The sequence below is a fragment of the Ovis aries genome, chromosome 3 (genome assembly GCF_016772045.2).
Source record: "Ovis aries strain OAR_USU_Benz2616 breed Rambouillet chromosome 3, ARS-UI_Ramb_v3.0, whole genome shotgun sequence".
Classification (NCBI taxonomy): Eukaryota; Metazoa; Chordata; class Mammalia; order Artiodactyla; family Bovidae; genus Ovis; species Ovis aries.
Genome location: NC_056056.1, coordinates 19,746,364 through 19,763,042, shown reverse-complemented (window position 1 = coordinate 19,763,042; position 16,679 = coordinate 19,746,364). Strand labels below are relative to the sequence as shown.

The 16,679-nt window shown below is 43.0% G+C and overlaps 1 protein-coding gene across 1 annotated transcript in view; it reads left to right on the top strand.

The window, feature by feature from the left end:
* The window catches only part of NOL10 (nucleolar protein 10), a 94,604-nt gene that overhangs the window by 64,355 nt on the left and 13,570 nt on the right, over positions 1 to 16,679 (top strand). Inside the window, exons 18-19 of the mRNA XM_004005682.6 lie at positions 9,741 to 9,914; positions 10,163 to 10,410. Of these exons, the coding sequence (XP_004005731.1) occupies positions 9,741 to 9,914; positions 10,163 to 10,410 (422 nt within the window). The remainder of the gene's footprint in view (positions 1 to 9,740; positions 9,915 to 10,162; positions 10,411 to 16,679) is intronic.

Genomic DNA, 16,679 nt, shown 5'->3' with positions numbered 1-16,679 from the left:
ATTCCCCCAGAGAAGGAAATGGCAACCCACTCTAGTATTCTTGCCTGGGAAATCCCATGGACAGAACAGCTTGGCGGACGGCAGTCCATGGGATTGCAGAGTCAGACACAGCTTAGCTACTAAATACTAAACAACAGCAACAACAAAAAGTCTGTTGTTAGAGAGCTTGTCTAATTTGTTGTTTAACACTTTTATCTAATTCAAATGACCTTGGAACTTCCCTGGTGGTCCAGTGGTTAGGACTTGGTGTTTTCACTCCTGGCACCTGGATTGCATCCCAGGGAATTAAGATCCTGCAAGGTGAGGCCAAAACTAAAACAACAAAAAACAAAGATCTTAAAAACTGTTCCTGAATTAAGAAAAAAGTCCTTCATTATAACTGTAAAGAATACTTGAAAGAATTGTTAAATCCATCAGCACTTCACTAGTCTTGTCTTTGAACTCAGCTTTTCAAACCCTTAAGAGCCTTAATAGCTCTGGTAACTTCTGATTTAAAAGTCAGTACAATGCAGTTATGGCCTGCTTTGACTCCAGCTGAAATTTCATGGAGGCAGACAATGAAATATGTTCCCAGATATTGCTCCCACTGATAACATAATTAAATTCTAATAAGATGTTTACCATTCACTTCATGTTAGATCTGCAATGGCAAGTACTCACCACATAGTGTCAGGAAGCAATTATCTGGACCTTAGCCAAACTTAGAAATGCGGTGGTGTTAATTCTAATTAAGAATCAATTCATTTATTCTTTCAGCTAATACATATTGAGCTCCCAGTAGGTACAAGCACTTTGGGAGAGGCAAGCAAATGGTGATCCATTTGATCTATAAGGGTGTGCGTTGTAGCTAAGCCACTTTTCTTAGGAGTCCCATTTCTTGCCTATTGGCCTTTTCTGCCAAATTTCCACCATTGCCTTAAGGTCTTGTATGAAGGTACTTCTCTAGAATTCTGCAGCAGCCCAGCCAGGTACTGTCATGCATGACATCCGTAGGCAAGGTGTGTTCTGTGGTTCAGAGACCATGGGAGAAGTGTCCTACCAGCCTTAAGGATTGTGAGGTGATCAAGTTTATTGCTTAAATAAATTTTTAAAGACAAAAAAAAGAAAAGAAAGAAAAGACAATGCCTGACATTTGAAAATCAAGAAGTAGCACCATAAGCCAGCAGTAAGGGACAGAGTTTTAGACCGAAATAATGAACTAAAAAGGCAAGAGTGTCAGGGGAGCTGAAAATGGGAGAGGGGAAAGAAGAGGGTGAATAGAAGGATGGGAGGGCAGGCAACACTCCTAACAAACCTTGGAGAAATACTTAGTTTTCAAAACTCTGTGTACAGAACTGTAACAACAACAACAGAAACCACACAATCTTTAATTGGTACTGAAAAGCTTTAAAACATAACATATAGACAGGCTTCCCTGTCTATAACCAACTCCCGGAGTTTACCCAAACTCATGTTCATCGTGTCAGTGAGGCCATCCAACCATCTCATCCTCTGTCGTCCCCTTCTCCTCCTGCATGAGTCAGTTCTTCACATTCAGGTGGCCAGAGTATTGGAATTTCAGCTTCAGCATCAGTCCTTCCAGTGAATATTCAGGACTGATTTCCTTTAGGATGGACTGGTTGGATCTACTTGCAGCCCAAGGGACTCTAAAGAGTCTTCTCGAACACCACAGTTCAAAAGCATCAATTCTTCGGCATTCAGCTTTCTTTATAGTCCAGCTCTCACATCCATACATAACTATTCAGCATTTACTTTGTTACAGATGTGCAGATACTCTTTACGTCTCCTCTTCTGCTTAGCTCCGTTCTGGAATGGTCCCCTTCAAATCCTGGTTCACAGCCAGCATCTTGGTGGTTCACTCCACCTCACGCCCATGATGGACCCAGGATCATAAGGACCTTCAGGTTTCTGAAGGAGTGTTGTTTCCAGCCCAGACAGACAAGCAGTCTGATCCTCACACCCACAGTTATCAGTAGCAACAACAGCAAATCACTCTTACATGCGGCTTTTCCTCAGGAAGTTCCTTAGGGTTTTCCCCTCCAATGTGAGACTAAGGCAAGAAGGAGAAAGAGTCCAAGGAAGTCTTCGGACCGGCCCAGGGCTGTTCTGGGGGCCATCTTCCACCAGAGATCCAGCCTCAGTGCTGGCCACCTTGGGGCCCTCTCAGTCCAGGAACTCAGGTGCTGGGAAATAGTCTTCGGTAAAAACTGTGGGTAGTTTTTGCCTGCTGTGGTGCATAGTCCTTGGTTCAGATTTAAAAGAGTGGAAGATATAAAAAGCTGAGTAGAGGCCCTGAGGTGTGACAGGGCACCTCGGTCCTCTGTGCTGACCTGGCCAGTCTGTTTGTTTGGGAACGCACCAAACCTCAGTGTCTTTCAGCCTCTCTTCTGGTCAGTCTCTTGCTCAGAGGGTGACGGCCTGGCTGCCAGCATTTCGAGGACTGGGAGCTGTCAGCAGGAGGGTGGGGGTGTGGGATGAGGCGGCATCTCCCCCTCACCTGCCTCCCTGGGTGCCAGGTGCGTCCTCAGCGTGCTGCAGCCCCTGCCGGACGCATCCCCCTCCAGAAGGGCCTCCGCTTGGGGATGCCGGGTGCTAGACCTTCCTCTCTTGCTTCTGCAGCCTCATTGCTCCCGTCTCCTTTCCTGTCCTCCTCATCCTTAGGGATTCATGTTCTTTTAAAGCCCCTCTTCTATTGTTTTAGTGGTGTTTTAGCAGAGATTGGAAGGAGATGCTCCCGTTCAAACCACCATCTTTACTCAGAAGTCGGCATCACCTTAATTTCATAGATACCATTGCATTGCAAGTGTTGATCTGTTTTAAATGTGGAGTATTCCTCATGTATGTTGCTGTGTTGGGACACAGTGTGGATAATGAGCATCCCCACTCAGATCTACCCAGAACACCCTTCTCTGAGGCAGGGCTACAGTGTGACAGCACCTTACAATGTTTCCCAGATTCAGTGGCGTGTGTTTGGCATACATGCACATGTGTATAGGGCAGACTGTGAACCAGACGTATGTAAACTACTACAGCACATCACTAGCTCTGTCTCATCCTACTTTTTTTAAAGACAGCTGTGAAAACAAACAATTAGACTAGGAAAACTCTCTGGGGGAAGTATTTTTACAGCTTGGTTATAAGTGTTTTTACTTTATATTTGTTCATCCAAGGCATACTTGTCTTTGGGCAGTGCAACTTGTTTTAAATTAAGGGAAAAAAGAGAATACTAGCCAACTTACTCTTTTTTTTTTTTAACATGTTTCTCTGTTATTTATTAAATGTGATAATACAGTAGGATGGGAAAGAAAAGATTTCCTTTGGGATTTGTATATTTACATATGTATATACGTGGACATTGGCTTCCCTGGTGGCTCAGACAGTAAAGCATCTGTCTGCCTGCAATGCAGGAGACCTGGGTTTGACCTCTGGATTGGGAAGATCCCCAGGAGAAGGAAGTGGCAACCCACTCTAGTACTGTTGCCTGGAAAATTCCATTGATGGAGGTGCCTGGTAGGCTACAGTCAGTAGGATCGCAAAGAGTCATACATAACTGAGCAACTTCACATACGTATAGGTTATACATTTTGTATCTAAATATACATTTTATATACATATAGATTACATTTTATATCTAAGTATATAAAACCTGACAATGTATAATTATAAAACCTGAAAATATATACTTAGGAAATAGCTATTCTTCTGGTCTTGGGCAGTATCACCTGACTTGTGTTTACAGGTAACTCTAAAATGTGTCCAGTGTAGCCCTCTCTTTTCTCCTGAGCCCTGGTGCCTGGTTTTCAGACACCTGATGGCATCCAGCAGAATCCAGGCGTACACTGAGTTAACCAGTCTTATATGGAACATAATTTTGTTTTTTTCTCTGTTTAACTTCTCTCATTCACTGGATTTTTCTAAAGACACTTTCTAATAACAGTTTTACATTCACAGCAAAAGTGAGAGGAAGGTGTAGAGATTTCCCACATATCCCCTGTCCCCTACACGTGCGTTATGTCCAGACCCAACCCACCCAAGGATATTATGTTAATATCCTTCACCAAAGGGGGATGTTTGTTACAGCTGATGAACCTACATTAATATGTGATAATCCCCTGAAGCCCACAGTTTACATTAGGGTTCACCCTTGGTGGTGTTCATGCTGTGGTTTGAGACACATGTATAGAGACACATGTCCACTATTAGAAGGTAAGCGTATTTTTGCTTCCCCGACACCCTCTGAGCTCCACCTTTTCATCCCTTTCCTTGACCCCTAGCACCCACTGAGCTTCTGCCTGAGTCCATTGCTTTACCTTTTCTACAGGGTCATTTAGTTGAGATCGTAGCCTTTTCAGATTGGCTTCTTTTGCTTAGAAAGGGTCTCTCGCTGTCTTTTCGTAGCTTGATACCCTGATTCTTTTTAGCGCTAAATAATCCTGTGTTGTCTGAATGTATCACGGTGTACTTAGAGCCACTGGGGGACATCTGGGTCTCTTGGGTACATAATTTCTTGCCCTTTATTCCACCCTATGTCTTTTTTTTCCTGATCATCTCCAAGGATAGATCCTAACTGACCGTATTCCCCAGCTTTCTAGTCACTTTACCTAGACATTTGGTAGAAATTTTTAAATACCATTTTTCAGTATTTCTCCTCCCATCTCCTCCATAGAGATATCTGTCAATTCTAGCTTACTAGTGTATCTTCACCCTTGGATTCCAGTTGCCCTGATTCAGGCCCTGTCTCTGTTCCCATTTCCTCAAGTGGCCTCTCCTGTCTTTCTCATATCTGAGTTCTGACTCAGTAGCCCACCATGTACCATGCGGCTGCAGAATCACAGAGCAGCTTTCTTTGTTCTGAGATTCTTGACTCACTCTTCTGCTTGTCACCTTTCTCCTCCTTATCCTCTTTTTCCCTAGTCATTTCCCCTTACCTGCAGAGTGAGGTCACGGCATATTAAATCTTTTACAATCTGGCCTGATCAAAAATTGTTTTTTTCAAATTTTGCCACTCTCCGTGCATTATCAGACTGCTCACCACTCCTCAGGAGACTGGAAATGCTCTTCCCAAATTCCTATCTGTTGAAAAGTACCTTTCTTTCAAGCCTCCTCCCCTATGTGCACCCCTCCTCCCTCCCCCTCCCCACTGAGATGTCTCTTTTTGGAATTACTTTTTACCCCTCTACTCCTAGAGCACTTATGTCTGCTTAGCATCCTTCATAAAGTGCCTTGTAGCATAGAGTCTGGTTTGTTTATTACTCAGGTTGTGAGTGAGTGAGTGCCTTGGGGTCAAGAACTAGGACATATCTCCTTGTTTCTAAATCTGTCTTGGAAATGATAATAGAAAAACCTTCAGTGTGTCTCAAATATTAAAAACTCAGCATATCATAGAATTTTATTAAAGGTTAGTCAGAGGAGAGTGAAAAAGTTGGCTTAAAGATCAACATTCGGAAAACTAAGATCATGGCATCTGGTCCCATCACTTCATGGGAAATAGATGGGAAACAGTGGAAACAGTGTCAGACTTTAATTTTGGGGGCTCCAAAATCACTGCAGATGGTGATTGCAGCCATGAAATTAAAAGACACTTACTCTTTGGAAGGAAAGTTATGACCAACCTAGATAGCATATTCAAAAGCAGAGACATTACTTTGCCAATAAAGGTCCGTCTAGTCAAGGCTATGGTTTTCCCAGTGGTCATGTATGGATGTGAGAGTTGGACTGTGAAGAAAGCTGAGCACTGAAGAATTGATGCTTTTGAACTGTGGTGTTGGAGAAGACTCTTGAGAGTCCCTTGGACTACAAGGAGATCCAACCAGTCCATTCTAAAGGAGATCGGTCCTGGGTGTTCTTTGGAAGGACTGATGCTAAAGCTGAAACTCCAATACTTTGGCCACCTCATGCGAAGAGTTGCCTCATTGGAAAAGACTGATGCTGGGAGGGATTGGGGGCAGGAGGAGAAGGGGATGACAGAGGATGAGATGGCTGGATGGCATCACCGACTCAATGGACGTGAGTTTGAGTGAACTCTGGGAGTTGGTGATAGACAGGGAGGCTTGGCGTGCTGCAGTTCATGGGGTCGCAAAGAGTTGGACACAACTGAGCAACTGAACTGAACTGAACTGAGTCAGATTCTAGGTACATACAGGTAATAAATAGCCCAAGTTCCTTAGTGTCTCATGGTTTGCCAATTTTTTTGTATAGTTCAGTTGCTCAGTCGTGTCCAACTCTTTGTGACCCCATGGACTGCAGCATGCCAGGCTTCCCTGTCCATCACCAGCTCCTGGAGCTTGCTTAAAATCATGTCCGTCGAGTCAGTGATGCTATCCAACCATCTCATCCTTTGTTATCCCCTTCTCCTGGTTTCAATCTTTCCCAGCACCAGAGTCTTTTCCAATGAGTCAGTTCTTTGCATCAGGTAGCCAAAGTATTGGAGCTTTAGCTTCAGCATCAGTCCTTCCAATGAATATTCAGGACAGATTTTCTTTAGGATTGACTAGTTTGATCTCTTTGCAGTCCAAGAGACTCTCAAGTGTCTTCTCCAACACAACAGTTCAAAAGCATCAATCCTTTGGTGCTCAGCTTTCTTTATAGTCCAACTCTCATGTCCATACATGACTACTGGAAAAACCATAGCTTTGACTAGACGGACCCTTGTTGGCAATTTTTTGTGTAGTTGTTGTACAAAAACAGCATTCTGACTCAACAACGTAGAGCCATATTTACTCTCAGTAGTGGAGAAGCAGGCAGTAAGATAAAGTCTGTTAGGTAGAGCCAGGGGCCACCACAGACAGGTTCGTTTTTTCCAGCCTCTTCCTTAAGCTGTCTACTGTACAAACCATGTCAGGTAGGTTAGTTTATCTTATTTCCAAGCCTACTGCAGATTAGGACAGTAGGAAGCCCTGAGCTGTATTCAAGTATCATCTGTTTAAGTTTATAGTTGGGCTACAGTGAGAGCTCAGTTGGTAGAGAATCCGCCTGCAATGGAGGAGACCTGGTTCGATTCCTGGGTCGGGAAGATCCTCTGGAGAAGAGATAGGCTACCCACTCCAGTATTCTTGGGCTTCCCTTGTGGCTCAGCTGGTGAAGAATCCACCTGCAATGCGAGAGACCTGGGTTTGATCTTTGGGTTGGGAAGATCCCTTGGAGAAGGGAAAGGCTACCCCCTCCAGTATTCTGGCCTGGAGAATTCCGTGAAGTGTATAGTCCATGGGGTCGCAAGGAGTCTGATACAACTGAGCGACTTTCACTTCAGTAAGTTTATAGTGCATTTCTAGAAAATGTTCTGTTCAGAAGGGATACAAATAAAAAGGAATTCAGTGTCAGTCCTGAGCTATCCAAGTAGGTGTCAATCGTAAAGCTTTATTATGTTGAAATCACAGTTGTGCACTGTATCCTTTGAGAACAATGCAATGGCCTAGGGGGAAATTGATGAGGCTATCCTATAAGGGAAGGAAATATCCATTATGTTTCCAAGTAACTCAGAGTCAGTAAACTTACACCATCAGCTTCCCTCCTACCCCATGTTAATTCTTAACTTATTATTGGTGCATGCTTCCTCTCCCAGTTTTGGAATCTGAAGTTGACAGACTCACTAATTCTCATTCAGCATAGTAGCCATGCTTAAAAAGCCACGTTTCAAAACCATGTATTTCCTTGAGAAATGTTTTTACATCAAAAAATGTTAACTAAAGAAAATTCTTTCCAACATATTAAGCATAAAGTTAGCCCCAAACACTCATTTTTAGCTCATTGTGTGCAGCAGCCAAATAATATATATTTGCTGTGAAATAGGTTAATAGGATTTGATTGTGGATAAGAAATAAGCTGGTCCCATCACTTCATGGGAAATAGATGGGGAAACAGTGGAAACAGTGTCAGACTTTAATTTTGGGGGCTCCAAAATCACTGCAGATGGTGATTGCAGCCATGAAATTAAAAGACACTTACTCTTTGGAAGGAAAGTTATGACCAACCTAGATAGCATATTCAAAAGCAGAGACATTACTTTGCCAATAAAGGTCCGTCTAGTCAAGGCTATGGTTTTCCCAGTGGTCATGTATGGATGTGAGAGTTGGACTGTGAAGAAAGCTGAGCACCAAAGAATTGATGCTTTTGAACTGTGGTGTTGGAGAAGACTCTTGAGAGTCCCTTGGACTACAAGGAGATCCAACCAGTCCATTCTAAAGGAGATCAGCCCTGGGATTTCTTTGGAAGGAATGATGCTAAAGCTGAAACTCCAGTACTTTGGGCACCTCATGTGAAGAGTTGACTCATTGGAAAAGACTCTGATGCTGGGAGGGATTGGGGGCAGGAGGAGAAGGGGATGACAGAGGATGAGATGGCCGGATAGCATCACCGACTTGATGGACGTGAGTTTGAGTGAACTCCGGGAGTTAGTGATGGACAGGGAAGCCTGGCGTGCTGCAATTCATGGGGTTGCAAAGAGTCGGACACGACTGAGCGACTGAACTGAACTGAACTGAACTGAAGAAATAAGCAAGAAGGAAGGCCTGGAAATTGGTTCTTTAACAATTTCATAATAATTTAGTAAATTGTGCCTTTTTTTTAATTTTTATTTTTACTTTATTTTACTTTGCAATACTGTATTGGTTTTGCCATACATTGACATGAATCCACCACTAGTGTACATGCATTCCCAAACATGAACCCCCCCTCCCACCTCCCTCCCCATAACATCTCTCTGGGTCATTCCCGTGCACCGGTCCCAAGCATCCTGTATCTTGCATCGGACATAGACTGGCGATTCGTTTCTTACATGATAGTATACATGTTTCAATGCCATTCTCCCAAATCATCCCACCCTCTCCCTCAGAGTCCAAAAGTCCGCTATACACATCTGTGTCTCTTTTGCTGTCTGGCATACAGGGTCATCATTGCCGTCTTTCTAAATTCCATATATATGTGTTAGTATACTATATTGGTGTTTTTCTTTCTGGCTTACTTCACTCTGTATGATCGGCTCCAGTTTCATCCATCTCATCAGAACTGATTCAAATGTATTCTTTTTAATGGCTGGGTAATACTCCGTTGTATATATGTATATATATTGTATATATGTACCACAGCTTTCTTATCCATTCATCTGCTGATGGACATCTAGGTTGTTTCCATGTCCTGGCTATTATAAACAGTGATGCGATGAACATTGGGGTACATGTGTCTCTTTCGATTCTGGTTTCCTCGGTGTGTATGCCCAGCAGTGGGGTTGCTGGGTCATAAGGCAGTTCTATTTACAATTTTGTAAGGAATCTTCACACTGTTTTCCATAGTGGCTGTACTAGTTTGCATTCCCACCAACAGTGTAAGAGGGTTCCCTTTTCTCCACACCCTCTCCAGCATTTATTGCTTGCAGACTTTTGGATCACAGACATTCTGACTGGTGTGAAGTGGTACCTCATTGTGGTTTTGATTTGCATTTCTCTAATAATGAGTGATGTTGAGCGTCTTTTCATGTGTTTGTTAGCCATCCGTATGTCTTCTTTGGAGAAATGTCTATTTAGTTCTTTGGCCCATTTTTTGATTGGGTCATTTATTTTTTTGGAATTGAGCTGCATAAGTTGCTTGTATATTTTTGAGATTAGTTGTTTGTCAGTTGCTTCATTTGCTATTATTTTCTTATGTTGCTTTTTAATAAATTGTTGAGTAAGATGTTTTTAAGCTGTCTTCCTGGGCAGATTTTATTCTAATATTAACTTTAAATTTTGACATTCTTTTTCTTACAGAGCCTTCCTAATATTCTCACTGATGATCGATTTAAAGTTATGTTTGAGAACCCTGACTTCCAAGTAGACGAAGAAAGTGAAGAATTTAGGCTTTTGAATCCACTTGTTTCCAAAATTAGTGAAAAAAGGAAGAAGAAACTGAGACTCTTAGAACAACAGGAACTTCATGGAAAAGTAATGTACTGTTTATCATTTAGAATTTGTGTAATATTTAGTTTTCTGTATAGGTTAGAAGAGTCATTGAATAAAGCTATAATTTGTTTGACCTTCAGCTTAGGAATATACCTTCTTTTATTAAAGACTTTTTTCTAATGCACGCAATGTCACAGACTCTGATAGGTTAATGCTATTTAAAAGGAAATAACGGGTCGATATTTTTGGCAGAGGGAAAGGAGCTGCTTCTTAACTATTTTTATTTTCAGGAAGAGGAGGAAGAACCGGAAGGAAAACCAAGTGATGCAGAAAGTTCTGAGAGTTCAGATGATGAAAAAGACTGGGTCGCAGAGGTCAGGAAACAGCGCCGGCTTCTCCAACAGGAGGAAAAAGTGAAGAGGCAGGAACAGCTCCGGGAGGATCAGCAGACGGTCCTCAAGCCGCAGTTCTATGAGATCAAAGCTGGCGAGGAATTCAGAAGCTTCAAAGATTCAGCCACAAAACAGAAGCTGATGAAGTGAGTAATGCTGCCCCTGATCCTGGCTTGCTCAGTGTCCAGCCTTGCTCTTCCTGGCTGGCCCTGTGCCCTCAAGGGGTCATCTTGATCTTTGGAGTTCATGTGACAGTAGCAGCTCGAGGCCAGAGGGGACATACACTGGTCCTTACTGTAGTGATTCTGAACAACTTTTTGAGGCATAGTTTACATAGAGTAGGATGCAGGGTGTAGCCCCAGGAGTATTGGTAAATACGTACATTAGAGCACTTTGATTCTGCAAAACCCACACTCTTAAAAATGATGGTGGCAATTGTAGAGGTAACAGCTTCTTTTCACAAAAAGTTATTTTTAAAATATTTCAGTTACGTTTACTCTCATCGTAGCTTATCTGAGTATTTAAAAGGTCACTTGGAAAATTTGCCAGGAATTTTTTTAGCTTTATGTAGGAAAACAAAGAGATCAGAAAGAATGGTATTCTGGAATAGGTGAGTACACAGGAACAGAAAGTGGAATGGTGGTTGCCAGGGTTGGGTCCTGGGGAGACACCACTTAATGAGCTATGCGGTTTCCATTTGGAATGATGAGAAAGTTCTAGAAATGGATAGTGATAATGGTTGCACAACAGTGTGACTGTTCACTGAAGAATAGTTAAAATGGTAAGTTTTATGGTTAAATATTTTACTACAGTAAAAATTTTAAAAAGTCATCGTTAAAAAGAAATGGTATTATTTGAACAGTCTCAGTTGTCAGGTGTCTAAGTAAGGAGTTAGGTGTTTAAGCCCCCAGTGTTTATAAGCTCTAAGTCACATGAGAGTCACATGAAATTCTCTGCTTTGAGAATTTCTTGGCCGAGTGTTGATATACGGGATCTGGATGTAATAGAGTAGACAATCTTGTAAGAAGAGCCTAAAGGTCTGGGAGGCCAAGGGGAAAGGGCGGGGGGTGCCAAGCAAGGCAGATGAGGCATCAGACAGGGGCTGTTCCAGTTCTGTGCCCTGTGCTTTTCTAACCCCCAGCTTCCTGGTTTGAAAATTGTGCTTTTTCAGACAGAAGAAGAGGGGAAAGGTGGGGAGGACATTGATAGATAGACTGAATTGTTTCTGGAATGGAGAGATGCCCATTCATCTTTATTTTGCCAGTTTCTAGCGAATGTCTGAGGCACAAAATGTTGAGGGAATCCTTCAACTTAGATCCAGGAGCATCTAGAAATTCTGGCTGTGCCTAACAGAAGATACATCAGTAGACAAACAATCTAGTAATAGGTTTAATATCTCATGAGAAGATTTTCTTTACCTACCAACCTCACTTTTTTTTGGTAACAAGTTTCTTTAAATGTAATTTACATAACTATCACATACATAAAGTACATAGTCCACTGGTTTTTGGTATAGTCACAGAGTTGGACAGCCACCGCCAGAGTCAGTTTTAGAGCGTTTCGTCACAGCCCCACAAGCAGAGTTCCTTACCCCATCCGTCAGTATTCACGCCCATTTACTCCATCTCATCTCACCCCCAGGCAACCACTGATCTGTTCTCTAGCTCTATAGGTTTGTCTTTTGTGACATTTCATGTGAATGTTATCATATATGTGGCATTTTGTCCCATTGCCTTTACTTGGAATGATGTCTTTAATGTTCATCCATGTGGTAGCATGTGTCTGTTCCATTCAGCTTTATTCCAGGGTATGGGTAATGCTGCATTTTATTTATCCATGTATCAGTTGATGGGTATGCTTGGTGTTTCAACCTTTCAGTGCTGCTGTGAACATCTGTATATGTGTTTGCATGGACATATGCTTTCATTTCTCCCGGGTGCATACCTAGGAGTGGGACTGCTGGTCACACGGTAACGTTATGTCTAACCTTCTGAGAAACTGTCAGACTTTTTTCCAGAAAGACTACTTCACTTTCTGTCTCCATCAGCAGTGTGTGCAACCCCACTTTTTATGTAGCTGTCATTCTTAGATTTTTACCTGGAGTCCTAGTTAGAAGCAGAGGGAAGACTGCTTGTTTTTAGTATCTGTTTCTATGGAGTGAATTTCTTTGTTAGATTATCCCGTGTTTTTGTCTTGTGTTATTTGCTTTACCTCTGGCTCCTGAATCTGTATCTGGACCAGAGTAGGCACTTGATGAATCCTTGTGAGGCTGTGGATCTTCTATGCATTGACTCCTTGTCAGGCAGCCCTGGAAGTTACTCTTCCAAGATCTGCTGAAAAAGAACTCATTTACCCGAAAACCACTGACCAGGACGGTCTGGGAGCAGTCGTTTTCAGTGTAACCATGGTAACAGGAAGCTGCAGTTTGAGGATGGGAGACAAGACCAGACTGTCTCACGTTCTTGTTTTGCCTGTGAGCTTTGGTAGGATATTTATGTAGAAAACAAAAGGGATGTACATTTAGTATTTAACAATAAATGATAGCCAAGCTAATACACTGCAGTTACACATTCTTAATAAGTTAAGCATCAGTAAGTTACATAGTTGTTTTGAGAAGAGCTATATGACTGATAATCCTTACACAGGCTTAAAAGTCCCATTGCTTAGAGTAACCACCCTTTGGTAGGAATAGCCCGCAGTTTGCTGGTGTTTGGGCGCACACTCCTTGTTGAATTCTAGTCTTGACTGGATTATTTTGGCAAATCCCGAACTTATAATGTTATAATATTATTTAATGAAGCCTTGTACCATTATCCTTCAGAGAGCTAAAGTGACTCCTTATGCTTATTCTTGGAGTTACCACAAGGCAGTCAGCAAAACGCAGCATCGGAGTCAAGTGGATTATGTTTGAAAGTCCACTTGGACTTGCTCAGCTTTAAAACCATTTCAGTTTTTAAAACCAGAGTGAGTTCTCTCCATTGCTTAGCCTGGTAACGAGCGTCACATGAATACATACGTCTGTCAGCACATTCTTAGGTGCCTTCCAGTGCACTGTGCTTTCCTCCTGCGTTTATTCATCCACATGTCAACCTCCCCACCCACCCATCCGTCAGTCAGACAGTCGTCTGGTGCCTTGGGTGAGCAGAGTGCCATCCTGGGCCCCGGGGGTGGGAAGGAAGGGCCTGGCTCACGTGCTGGAAGCACCGCCATTCTCGCTGGGGCTCTGTGAGGCACCCAGAAGTCCTGGGAACATGTGCGAGGAAGAGAGGGGGTGGATTTTTAGAGGTTCACTGAAGTCTTAATTAGAGGTCGTATTGAAACTGGTCTTTTGAAAGAAAAAGGATGAACACTGAGAGCAGGGTGGGAAAGCTGGCTTTCTTGGCCAAAGGGGCCGTATGAACAGGACAGCTGTTTGGAGGCGAGGGAAGAGCTGTGGTCGTGCAGCGAGAGCACCAAGTGAGCAGCAGGGAGCACAGCCCGGGAGCCGGGGAGGCAGGCGCGTGAGGCCCTGGCCCTGGCTGAGGTACGGGCGAGCCAGGGGAGGTTGGGGCTAAGATTATTGTGATCAGATCTGTTCAGTCCCTCCTCCCAGTTATGTAAATACTTAACACAGTAAAAGCAGTGCATGTTTGTTGTAGAAAATAAAAGCATAGGTGTAACAAAGCCCTATTTCCCAGAAAATGTTAGTGAAATACTGCAGTTTCAGAGAGAAAATGCAGGGAGAAACTGGGCCCATGAGATCAGCTAGCCAAGTGTAATAAAGCAGTCCCAGGGGCAAGTGATGAATGCCTGACATGGGGTGGAGAGGAGCAGACAGACGTTGAACCAGATTATTCCTGAGCGTGTCTAAGAAGAAGAAGCACACTATAATACCGTTGGATTACTAATTTAATATCAAAGGAGGTGGGGCGATGTTGAAATGTCTAGCAGTGTTGCCACTGAGATAAAGGATACAGAATGAAAAACAAATTTAAGGCTCAACGTATTGAGCTGGGTATTCAGCACATTGAGTCTCCAAGACCCATGTGTCCTCCTGGTCATGTTCGGCTGACAAATGGGAATGTAGGAGGTAGGCCAGAGACATTGGTTTAAGAGATAGCAGCCTCCCTGTGGGGTTGAGACCCTGGCTTAAAAAGACTTTGCAGAAGTGCATACAGGGAAACGAGGGCTCAGAATAAAGCCCTTGGGAACAACAGATTTTTTTTTTTAAGTCTATGGTGAAAACCATAGACTTCTCTAAAAGCATACAAGTGCATGCGAAGTAATAGATATGGTTTTAGAGGTGTCAGGAATGTACTGCTAGCCTGGGGCTAAGAGGTCTGATTTAGAGGGCTGAAGGAGAAGGTGGGCAGTAAACAGTACTAAGAAGTTGCCCAAAAGTTGGGGGTGGGGTGGGGACTGGAAAGAGCTAAGCGTGGAGAGGATGTCACAGAGAAGGGCATGGTACCGATGTTGGGTGGAGGGGGGGTTCCCAGCGTGGAGGCGTGGCCGTGGGAACAGTGTCAAGATCAAGGAAAGAATGGGAGAAAAAAGAACATTGTGAACAATTAGCGTAGATGGTTCCTTCAAGATACTGGCAGTGAAAGGAAGGAACCAAGGCCAATAGCTTGACAGGAAAGGGTTCTTAGGCTTGAGAGCTGTCTTATTAATATGCAGAGAGGAATTAACCATGGAAAGGGCAGAGTGAAGAAATGACTGGACTGAATTGGTAGGGCTGTACTGGGTGAGCAGTCAGGAGCGAATGGGGCCAGGAGCTACCAGTTAAAGAGACGGTCCATCTTCAGAAACCAGGGAGACAATTCAGGATGGGTGGGAGTGACTCTGTTTCTAGGTAGAAAGAGAAGATGTTCACACTGGCCTCTGTTGGGAATCAGGGCACGTGACCCCCTTCAGTTACCGGGGTAGCCTTGGTCTGGGGCACCTGATGTACATGCTGGAGGTGTCTGTAAGGTAAACTCAGGAGAAAGAGTCCTTAGGATAGCTTTCCAGATTTCGGTAACAGATGATAGCTCCTCTCCTTAGGCGATAAATACTACATGCCGGGAGGCCCTTACAGCTCAATTCATGAAAACATTCTTTGAAGCACCTGCTCTGTGGTCGTTGTAGTTGTTGTTCAGTCACTAAATTGTGTCCAACTCTCTGCAAAGAGATTTTCTGCCTTCAAGGAACTCATCTTCATCAGGTACTTTGGTATCTCGTGGTGAGTTGCTTATCATGTCTGCAACCTTATCCTCTTTGAATCAAACAACTGTGGCCAGCTAATTTCCTTCTCACTGATAGTAGATAAGAACTAAAAGTCTAATTCTGAAAGAAGTTTCATTTCAAACTTTTTCTTTCTTTAAAAGAGAATCTTTTATTACTCCAGTAATCGGTACTCCACTGATATACAAGCATGTTATCATCGCTGTATGTATGACTTTATTATCACAAGCATGCTATCGCTGAAATACAAATATAGGATGAAAGGTAACAGTCTCCTCTCACCCGACACTCCCTCCCTGAGGTCCTGAGTGACCTCCTGGTCACTCCCAGGTATGCACACACTCATGTGTACATTTGTGGATCGCACTAATCTCATTGCCAAGTCACATGTTCTTTTCATTGAAAAACAAGTTTTGAAATGTTTTCTTTGTAAGTGCATGGAGGTTTGCCTTATGGCTGCATAAGTATTTCAGAAGGTGGATGGGCCATAATACCTAATTTTGAGTATTTAGGTTGTTTCTTGATTTTCTCTTCCATTTTCACAGTTATAAATATGTACTGACGTGCAAGAATTTCTTTAGACCATAACCTGACAATAGAGTTTGCTGGGTCATAATAGGTGTGTGTGATCAGTGTGGCCAGGTTGTCCTCCAGAAAGGCTTCGTGTGCCTGTCCCCGCCACACTGGTAACAATAGTGGAACCTTCTCAGATTTTAACTGAGCTGAAGGTTGAGCTAACACCTAGTGGCTGCCTGAACTTACATCTGCTGCAGTAGAGGCTTTGAAGCAATGTGTGCAAAGTGGAAGCACTCAGTTTTCAGTAACCTTTATGTGTTACAAAGTTACATGTTTAAACAAAGTACTTAAAATTCACCATTTATCTGTGGATTCATTTCTCTACTCTCTTTGTATCCCCTTTAATGCAGACTATGGAGGGGTGATTCCTTTATTTTCCTTCAGTTTACCTCTTCTCTTCTGTGTATTCTTGCCACCTCTTCTTAATATCTTATGCTTCTGTTAGGTCCGTACCATTTCTGTCCTTTATCGAGCCCGTCTTTGCATGAAATGTTCCCTTGGTATCTAATTTTCTTGAATAGATCTCTGGTCTTTCCTATCCTATTGTTTTCCTCTATTTCTTTGCATTGATCGCTGAGGAAGGCTTTCTTATCTCTCCTTGCTACTCTTTGGAACTCTTCATTCAACTGGGAAGATC